At 47.1% G+C, this 9,895-nt stretch overlaps 2 protein-coding genes across 3 annotated transcripts; one reads left to right on the top strand and one right to left on the bottom strand.

Annotated features, from left to right (window-relative positions):
- Window positions 1-405: 405 nt before the first annotated feature.
- On the top strand, window positions 406-2,181 carry ATP5MF (ATP synthase membrane subunit f). 2 transcript variants are annotated; one of them, XM_012577837.5, is made up of 4 exons: window positions 406-561; window positions 666-773; window positions 1,594-1,710; window positions 2,037-2,181. In XM_012577837.5, the coding sequence occupies exons 1-4, from the start codon at window positions 453-455 to the stop codon at window positions 2,063-2,065; spliced, it is 363 nt and encodes a 120-aa protein (XP_012433291.2). In that variant the 5' UTR covers window positions 406-452; the 3' UTR covers window positions 2,066-2,181.
- A 905-nt stretch (window positions 2,182-3,086) lies between these two features.
- CPSF4 (cleavage and polyadenylation specific factor 4) lies at window positions 3,087-9,878 on the bottom strand. Its single transcript, XM_002192674.7, has 8 exons — window positions 9,539-9,878; window positions 8,582-8,632; window positions 7,929-8,081; window positions 7,110-7,205; window positions 6,865-6,958; window positions 6,102-6,174; window positions 5,456-5,548; window positions 3,087-4,292 (listed from the first exon to the last, which is right to left on the bottom strand). Exons 1-8 carry the CDS (start codon window positions 9,639-9,641, stop codon window positions 4,224-4,226), a joined length of 732 nt encoding a protein of 243 aa, XP_002192710.2. The 5' UTR covers window positions 9,642-9,878; the 3' UTR covers window positions 3,087-4,223.
- Window positions 9,879-9,895: the final 17 nt, after the last annotated feature.

The following is a 9,895-nucleotide window of genomic DNA, read 5'->3' as shown; positions in this document are numbered from 1 at the left end:
AATCCCTCAGGTGCCCCAGCACCCTGCCAGGCTAGCAGTGCCTGTGGCACCTGGGGCGATGTGTGCAGCCCCCACTGGGGAATTGGCCCCCCAGAGAAGAGATGACAGAATCATGGAATGTCAAGGAATTGGGAGGACCTTAAAGATCAACCAGTTCCAAGTGTCTGCCATGGGTAGGGACAACTTCCACTACATCACGTTGCTCCAATCCCCGTCCAACCTGGCCTTGGACACTTCCGGGGATGGGGCAGCCACAGCTTCTCTGGGCAACCTCTGCCTGGGGCCCATCACCCTCACAGGAAAGAATTTGTTTTTGTATATCTAATCAGAATTTCCCCCACTTCCAATTAGTACCCATTACTCCTTGTCCTGCCCCTAGGACAGGCAGGACGGGCTCAGGGCGGCACCGGGACCGCCACGGTCCCTCCTGAGGGGGCCGCGACACACCCAACATGGCGCCCGCCCCGCCCCGCCCCGCCCGCCGCGTTCCCGCCCTTCCCTCCTCCCATCAGCCCCCGCGGCCCGTCCCTTCCGGGCACGGCAAGATGGCGCAGCCGCCGGGTGAGTGCGGGGGGATCAAGGTGACCGCGCTGTCCCCCTGCTATCTTTCTTCCTCCCTCCCTCAGCCCCTCGCTCACCGGGCTCTCTCCCTCTCCCTGCCGCAGTTCTCCTCAAGGACATGAAGCTGATGGACGTGAAGCTGGGCCAGCTGGGCAGCTGGCTGGCCATGAGGGACTTCACCCCCGGCGGCATCTTGGGGGCCATTCGAAGAGGTGAGGCGGGTGCGGGACCCTCAATTTCTTCTCCTGATGGAGCCAGGGAGAGTAGCACAGAAGAATCCCTGGCTGCCGGAGTGGATGTTGCCTGGGGGGAGCATGGCATTGCAGGGGCTGCTCCATGGCCAGTTTTGCCTTCCCACAGCAGTTTCTCCTGTAACATCTCGTTTTTCCAATTGTAAATTTATTTATCGTGTGGGCTTTATCCACCAGATGTTTGTTCTCAGTATTTCTTCTTCTATAAAGAGGCAATGTGGTGCCTTTAGTCCTGAACCCGTTGGCTGAAAATCTTGGGGTTTCACAACGTCACAAGTAAGCAAAAAAGGATTAAAAGGCATTTGATGCCTACAGATGGTAAAAGAGGAGACAGAGCCCTTATGGATCACTTGGGACCACTGTCATTTGCTGTAGGTACAAATGTCATTCAGGTAGATTTAAACACAAAATGCCAAATGCAAGTGTTTGCCTTTGATAATACATGTGTGCATGTATATACTGTATGGAAGAGTTTGATAATTCCAAAGCAGCTTGAGCTTATGAAAGTCATAATAATATTTAGGGGAAAAAAAAAGAAAAAATAGGGGGGTTTTTTCCCCTTTTTTTTTTTTTTTTTTGGTTTGTTTTTTTAAGGCTTAGGTCTGTTAACTTGGGATCACCTTGCTCAACCAAAACGTAGGTTGCTTCTTCTCAGACTTGCTTCTGAGACCTTCAGATTAGAACCAATTTCCTGAAGTTTTGTGAATCCAGACTGCCTCTTTCTCTCACAGGGTAACACACAACTCACCTGGCTGCTCTGAAAACTTTTCCTCCTCCACAGGTCACAGCAGATACTACAACAAATACATCAATGTGAGGAAGGGAGGCCTCGGGGGTCTCTCCATGGTGCTGGCTGGGTATATTATCCTCAGCTACATGTGGAGCTACAGCCACATCAGTAAGTAAAAACCATGTCTGAGTGTGTGCAGGGCAGCTTGGAAGGTTGCCTGGGGAATAAAAACAATTACCTGCTGCTGCTTTAAAAAAAAAAAGAAAGATTGTTGGCAAACAAACTTCTTTTAGCCATAGAAAACTTGAATGCTTACTGAGTATTTTCTTGGCAATGAAGAAAGTTTAGACCTTGGTGCCTGTCTGACCTGACAGCACCGAGAAAATAAATGCTATGGGGTTTTTCAGAATGCTTTCTTGCCTGTAATTTCAGGTGTGGTGGGTTTTTTTTTTCTTGTGAGTTCAGCAGAATTAACTTGCTGTGCTTTGCTGCAGAGCATGAGCGCAGGAGGAAATACCACTGAAACACCATCAGAAGGTGAAGGTGCACAGCTACCCTGACAGAAGACATCAGAACTATGGATAATAAATCTGTACTCTTGTGACCAATAATAAAGTGCATACACTTTACATTTCCTGAGCTGACACTCTCCTAATTGAGTTGTTAATTGTACTGTGCAAATAAATTTGTCTTCTGAGAATTTCACACCTCAGGGTAAGTTCAGAGGGAAAGTAGCTGCTCCTTGGGTTGTATTTTAACTAAGGGAACTATTGGTAACTGATTCCTGTTTGATCAAAACGGTAGCATTGGATTACTTCTTCCTGGCCATTATGGGCAGGCTGGACAAGGGGCTGAGAGGATGAGTTTTGATTTGAAAGAATATCTGAGCTTTGTGTGCCCTGTTGGTGTTTCTGGTTCTCAGTCAGGCTGTCACCAGGGGCTGGAGGTGTTTTGGGCAGTTTTGCAGAACACTGAGATGAGACAGGGCAGCAGCTCTTCTCCTGTCACAGCATCAGGTAACCCAAAATTTCCATCAAACTCCTTTCACTGCCAAAACTGGGAGGTCATTCTGAGTGCAAATAAGCTTCAGCTTTTTAATGCATCAAAATAAAGGAAAACTTTCCTGCTTGACTTAAATGCTGCTCAAAGGAGCATCTGTGGGTGTGGCCCCAGCTCTGAGCTTCCTCATGCCTCAGTCACACCAGCACCTGGAGCTGGGCACTGCTGCCCACCTGAACCATCCTTGTCTGAACAGCAGGGAGAGTGAAAACCACTTCTTGAGGGGCATGAACAATCTCCCAAGAGCTTCAGTGATTACAAGAGGGCTTTCAGTGTTGGGTACTGAAGCCCAAAGCTCCTGAACTCGATGAGGAAGGTGGTCAGAACTGGAGTGTTAACTCCTTTTCCTCATGCCCAGTTGCATACAGATCACACAGCTCAGTCTGAGGGGGGCACAGAATGTTATGAAAGTGTCTGATGGTCTGTGACTCCAGACTTGAAACTTCCACAGTGAAATAATTGCAGTCATTGACACCAACACAGGCTCTGGTCACTTCTCTTAATTCAGCCACATTTACCTTGTTCTTCAAGAAAAATAAATTCACAGACAGCTTTTGCCATCAGTACATTTCAATAAAAACAAAATATAAAGGCAGGCAGCAAATGAAGAGATAGGGTAGAATCAATAAGGCTCACATTGTGGCTATTTTTTTTCTTTTAATTCACATTTTGTCATTGGCCCTTTTTGAAACAGTCATCTCAAAATAAATGGGGTTTGTGTTGAAAAAAATGCTCTCAGAAGGAATCTCTACCAACACTTTAAAAGCAGTGTTCCATAAGAATATACAGCTCCACTTCCTGCTCTCCAGAGTGTGGCAACACCTGCTCAGTGTGAGCTGGATAATGGGACTGAGACAAGGCTCTTCTATTCCTACTCCAAGCCGTGCTCTTGTCCCTCCTTTCTGCAAGTGGGAACTGAGCACAGATGCAACTTTCCTATAATCATTGTTCCTTATTGTCTGGCTAACCAGAGAGATGCCAATTTATTCTCCCCCTGATCAGTTCTCTCCCAGAAAATTGGTTTCTAACCTTCAGTACAGCAAGAAGCACAGAAACAAAGCAAGTGGACACAGGTTTTACTGCCTAATGTACGTGAGGGGTTTTGTCAGCCACCAGGACAAGCTCACCAGGCTGACCTGGAAACAGGACTTTGCTTTTGAAGAGCTACAGGACAGCAGAATCCCTGCTTCCTCACTGAGGAGAAGGCATTGCAAGTGTTAAGTTTTCCCAGTCAGTCTTCCTGCTTCCACAGGGAGGGCTGAAACGCTGCAGATTCTCCAAAGAGAAGTAGCAGAAGGAAAATACTTTAAAGAAACACTGGCCTAAGGTGTATTTATGCGGAGTGCTGCAGCAGTAAGGGCTTGGATTATCTGCTGGCTTTTAGATCTACCTTTCATAAGGGCTCAATGAAAACAGGCGGAGGCCAAAATTGATTTTAAAAAGGTTAAAACTTAAAAAGTTGGGGACAATTACAAAAATGTTGCTTAGCAGCAGCCAGCCTCGGACCAGTTCTTTCAGTAATGGCATTAAAAAAAACAACCTGATTAATAGCTCCAGACATTGTGCTAGGCAGAGACCTTTCCTCAGTGGTAACAGCTCCCTTGCACCTTCCTGCTGCTCCTTCACTGTCCACTGAGAAAGGCCAGGTGTCCTTTGGTGCATCTGTTGGCATAGTGACCTTTTTCACCACACTGAAAGGGAAAGAGACAGGAGTTATTGCAGAGCTACACAGCTCTTTCCTCCAAGCTGCTTTATTAAGGCATCCAGCAACTGCTCCCATTTGGAAGCTTTTCCACACGTGGAAAATGCAGCATTTAGCAGGTGAAGTGAAACAGGGTGTCACGAGGGACAGGATTTATGGGCTGCTATCACACCTTGGAGCAAAAACTGCTTCTATGCTGGGAGTAACCTGATGCCATGTTATTCTAGGGCATTTCAAAGGAGAGAACCCTCAGCACAGGAGCATTTCAACATTTGAGGCTTCTCAGACTACTCCACGTGATATGCACCATATCCATGGGGACTCTCCTGATCTTCATGAATAAACAGAGAAAAGCACCTCTGAACTTGAGAAAGTCACAGACTTTGCATCTTAAAGCTACTCAAACACAGAGAAATGCCAGTATCTGTGCAATGGCCTTCTCCAGATCTGTAATTTACTTGCAGATAAGAGAGGCAGGTATTAAAGGTATTCAGTGAAATGCATTCAGCTATTTAATATCCCTGTCCAATCACAGTGACTTTCACCCAAACAAGCACCTAAGGCTCAGAGTGGACATGCAGAACGTTGTAACTGTCAGGGATAAAGGGACAGGAAGATTCTTTGTCCTTTTTTAGTGACTGTGGCTTTTGTGGAAAAATAAGGAGATGGAAACTTGATTGTGTCCAAATTTTCCTGGTGCTCCTCAGTGAGCAACCAAGGTGAACGACTCATTCCTTGGTTTGACAGCACAGGATGCATTTAGAGTTCAAATACTGAGCAGGCTTTGCAAACCTAATTTCTGTTACTTTCAATGACCTTCTAGGAAACAGGGGAGAAGAGAATCTACACCCACCAGTGTAACCAAACTGGTTTATGAGACAAAAAAAAATTAACTCTTATTTTGAAATGTGCAGCTTGGCAGTCTCCTTTCAGTCTTTGGGGCAGGGTTTTCCTGTTTATTAGCAGACAGCAAAGTCTTACAGAATTTATCATTGTCACAGCAAGGCAACGACCTCAGAACGCAATGCCAATTCCCTCAGCTGTACGCAGGCACCACACAGTGCGTACTGAGCAGAGCTCAGAAGTCATGAACCTTTTTACACCGTGAAAAAGCCTGTTGCTTTCCCTCCTCAGCCCTCCCCCCTGCATTACCTTATAGCAGGTGACCTGTTCCAATGGCCGGGGTCCTCTGTTTCCACTGTTGTTATTTTGAGATTGCATTACTCCAATGACTTGGGGTGTCCTCTGTTGGGTAGGAGAAGAGTTCTGACTCGTTAAGTGCATCAAGGATAAAGATCTTTGTGTTTTTTGTTTTGTTAAGAAGGGAAAAGAGCACCTCATATGTCAAATGATCAATTTTCCTCCAAATCTGTGTGTGGGTGCTCTGCCAGCTGGAGCACCAGAAAGAAGAAATCAAGCACTGAGCCTTACAAAGCTCAGTGATCCTGTTTTTCTCTGGAAAGCAGATTTGGAGAGTAGGTTTAGGCTGCTAAAATATCATTGCCATCACGGAGGGATGTCACCCTGATTACAAAACCTGGCAGACTGCTGCACAACCACACATGATGTGTTTCTGTGTAGTGTGGGAGTGTTCTGTGACATGATCTCCATGTGAAGCTGGAACAATTGTGGGGTTTCATCACTACAATGGCACTCAGGGTTGCTCACTGCTTAATTCTCACTTCCAGACCCAAGAACCTGGGTGCCCAATTTTGACCACTTGACAACCTGATCTATTTTAAAGCACTGTGGGAGAGGTTTGAGGGTGGCTGTGTAGGGAGGCAGGGAATCTGGGTACCTTTTGCTGTGTTTGTGTTGGCTGAGGCAGTGGTGGTTGCTCTGTGGTTCCCATTGGCAGTTCAAACCGAGGGCTGGTTTAGATGGAAACAAGAAAATTGATTCTCAAATCATATGCCAACATTTTATCATCAGCTCAGTCAAGTAACTCCAAACAACAAAACATTCAGCCAGTTAAATCTGGCTCACAGGAAACAGACCTCCCCCTCCTCACTTCTCTTTACATATGTGTAGCATATCCCTCTGCCTTCTGGAATATAAATCCATGTGATTCCACTGCACTGATGGCACCTAATCACCATGCCAGTCTTACTGGGAACTCCCTGGAGAAGCCCTGCCCCATATGATAGACTGGTTAGGGTTGGAAGGGATTCAAAACTGATACAGTTCCAACCTCCCCTGCCACAGGCAGGAACACTTTGAACTATCCCAGGTTGCTCCAAGCTCCATCTAACCTTCAGGGATGGGGCAGCCACAGCTTCTCTGAGCAACCTGTGTCAGGGCCTCCCCACCCTTACAGGGAAGAATTTTTTTTCTAATGCCTAATCTAAACCTACTCACTTTCAGTTTGAAACCATTCCTCCTTGTCCTGTCACTATATGCTCTTGTAAATACTTTTCCAATCCACAAGCCAGTAAAAATTTGGCCCAACTAAACAGTGGCAAATCTCCAAACCATTGGGAAGCACGGGAGCACCCTCATTTGACATGTATCAGAACACAAGGGAAACACAAGGCTGCAGAGCAGGCCTGGAGCATACTCACTGCATGAATTTACAGGCAGGCCCCTCTGGACAGAATCCTACCAGGTAATTCACACAAATGACTCTCCGAGTGTGCCGATGCCTGCACAGGGGACCTGCAACAACACAAAGCTCAGCAGTTCACACTCCAGGCATCCATATCCCAGCAGATCCCAGCACATCCACCAGCAGATCATGCAAAGATGGAGCAGCAACACTCCCCCTTGATCTCCAGGCACAGGAACAGAAACTGTGGGAGGCACATACCGTGTTTACAGAAGCCTCTGTCATACCAGGGACAGTCTTTGATCTTCGACTCCGGGTCAATGTGCAAGAATGGACATTCCTTGTTACTGCATTCCCCTGTACCAAAGGCAAACACACTTCTCAGTCAATTGTGCAGGTTTGAGATCAAAATGACTCTCAAAACATTACCTGAATCACATAGCTCCCACAGAGCTGTTACCAATGTTTGTAAGTTCAGGCACAACAGTCTCACTGCCTGCCTTAACCTCCATGAAGAACTCCAAGGACTCACCCCTGGTGAGCCAAGTTCTACCAGACTACATTATTTATATTTTTAAAAACAATGGGGGAACTAAATTTGAAAGAGCAGTCATGGTAACAAAATCCAAACATTTAGTGCACTGCAATGTGGAGAAACTACAAATTGCACACTAACTTCAATCCAAGGAAACCTGTAAGACCGTAAGTTGCCTCATTATGTCCAGATCTCCAGAGCTGGAAAGCAAGTGCACAAAATTTTGCACACCCATGCCCTCTGCTGCTCATCAGCTTCCCAAAATCAGAGTCATGCAAGGACCAGCTGCTCAGCCTACTCATTTCATACCCCCAGAAAATGAACTTAAGGCAGAAAAAAAGCAGTAATAAAAGCAGTTTCCCCCCTCTTCCTGCAAGGGACAAGCAGTGAAGACATCTGCAATATATCACAAATTTATGTGGATAATAAGGTGTGATCTGGAAAAATGCCAATCCAACATGAGACACAGAAGAATGTAGTGCTCTGAGGAGGGATTTTCTTCAGACTCCCACACCTGCAGGGAAGGCTAAGCAGAAGCTACTTACCAAATTTGGAGTAGAAGTAACACTCAGGCATCTTGGTCATGTCATACTCGTGCAGGAACTCGCACTGGTCTCCCTTTTTGCACAGTCCTCGTAGCCAGTGTTTACAAACAACTGTCTTTTCCCCACTGATGTGTCTGAAAGGGCACATGCCTCCTGTGGAAGGGCGGGTGGGGCAAGGAGAAGGGAAAAAAGAACAAATCAAGTGTGTCACACAGGACTACAGCAACTCCTCTGCAAGAGGGGTTTCAGAAGACATCACCTATGATTTCAGCCTTAAGTGATAACAGCAAAATAGGGAGTTCCAAAACAGCCTTGTGATACCCTCTAATGAGCTTCACCACAAAGTCTACAGCTCTTAATCCTGGCAACTACAAACCACAGCAACTAAGAGGCAGATCCACAGCAAAGTCACCTTATGGCGAGTTCAAAACTTCCTTTAACAGTAGCTTTGCTTATTTACTTCCCAGGTCCCTTAAAAATACCATTGTTTCCCAATTGCTGCAATATTCCAACACCCTTCAGTTTTCTCCTCTATCTAGGTTATCCCCTCATCTTTACAAAACAATAACACTATAATCAGTGCTGGAAAATCTGTTTTCACCCTCCCAGTCCTGTGAGAATAACTGCCTTTTCCAATATTCCACACAACTTGCCTTTTCCACATGCCGCCTTTAAAAAAAACTCACAGACAGCTGCGCCCGATTCTGTGGAGAGAACAAGGAAATATTATTTACTTTACCAAAGCTTCATGGCAACCTTTAAAACATTTCCTGCCCTAGAATGAAAATCTTATCTCCAACATCAAGAGAAAAGCAACATTTTGGTTTGGGGGCTTTACTTTCCTGCAGGAGTTCCTTGTTAAAGCCTGGCACACAAAAATACCTGTTTTCTTCTTGAGGAAGAGCAAGGGGAGTTTGCAGAGATTTGGAGGTGTCTGTTTTGCTTTTCAGCTATTTAAGTTTTTGACTGGGTTTTCCTCTGCTGTTAAGTCAGTCATATCACAGAATATCCTGACTAGATGGGACCCATAGGGATCATCAGAGTCCACCTCCTGAACCCTGTATTTGTAGTCATGGCATTACAAGTTTTATATTTCTTTATCAGAGCTGCCTAAAACAACCATTATCATGTCATCCCTTGCAGATCCTGACAAAGAGGAACATTCAAGGGAGTTAAACACAAGTTTAGTAGTCCCACCAGAAAAATTCAGCAAACTATGAGTCTCCTGAGTCTGTGTCAGACTGAAGGAAAAGATTTACAGTCAGAAATGGCTATACCTAAAGCTGATGACTCTTTCCATCAAAATGCCTCAACTACCAAAAGGGAATGAAAAGGGAAATATAAAGTACTGTGCAGGAGAGTGATGTTTATTCACGGTAGTATCTGAACTGGCAGTAACTACGAATTTCACTAAGTAGAAAAGCAAAACACCTGGATTATGACAGAAACCTCACGGGGAAAGTGGAATTTGAGTGGCTCTATGGGTAAGACCTGAGGAAGAAGCTCAGATCCCTGCAAACCTGCCAGGCACCCCAGGCCTGCCCAGCCCACCCTCCTCGGCCCCACGGCCTCGGCCCGAGCACCCCGCGGAGGAGAGAGTCCACACGCACTGTCCATGCCAGGGAAGGGGAGCGGCTGTGCCCCCAGCTGCTGCTCCACGGCCAGCTCCAGGTCGAACGTGATGTGGTCCACGCTGGCGATGAGCTCTTGCATGGTGGCAGCTGGGGGCCGCCGGCAACGGGAAGGTAGGGGCGGAATGGTGGCGGTGTTGGTAGCGGCGGGCGGGCGGGCCCGGGTGGGCCCAGCCCGGCCCGCTCCGCTCCGCGCCGGCAGCGCCTTCACTGAGGGGAGGCGGCGGCGGCAGCCCCGTGGCCGCCCCGCGCCGCCCGCCCGCGGAATGACGGGACCCACGGCGGGCACGGCCGCCCGACGGGCAGCGCGCGCGCTCCGCCCAATCAGCGCTCGGG

The sequence above is a fragment of the Taeniopygia guttata genome, chromosome 14, assembly GCF_048771995.1.
Source record: "Taeniopygia guttata chromosome 14, bTaeGut7.mat, whole genome shotgun sequence".
Taxonomy (NCBI): domain Eukaryota; kingdom Metazoa; phylum Chordata; class Aves; order Passeriformes; family Estrildidae; genus Taeniopygia; species Taeniopygia guttata.
The sequence above is the reverse complement of the archived record's forward strand: the minus strand, read 5'-3'. Positions and strand labels throughout refer to the sequence as shown.

Coding starts and splice junctions, on each gene's coding strand:
- ATP5MF (XM_012577837.5), top strand. CDS start 453: ATGGCGCCCGCCCCGCCCCGCCCCGCCCGCCGCGTTCCCGCCCTTCCC. Junction 774..1,593: donor CTTGGGGGCCATTCGAAGAG/GTGAGGCGGGTG, acceptor CCTCCTCCACAG/GTCACAGCAGATACTACAAC. Junction 1,711..2,036: donor GTGGAGCTACAGCCACATCA/GTAAGTAAAAAC, acceptor GCTTTGCTGCAG/AGCATGAGCGCAGGAGGAAA.
- CPSF4 (XM_002192674.7), bottom strand. CDS start 9,641: ATGCAAGAGCTCATCGCCAGCGTGGACCACATCACGTTCGACCTGGAG. Junction 5,549..6,101: donor CAACACAAACACAGCAAAAG/GTACCCAGATTC, acceptor CCTACCCAACAG/AGGACACCCCAAGTCATTGG. Junction 4,293..5,455: donor AACAGGTCACCTGCTATAAG/GTAATGCAGGGG, acceptor TTTCCCTTTCAG/TGTGGTGAAAAAGGTCACTA.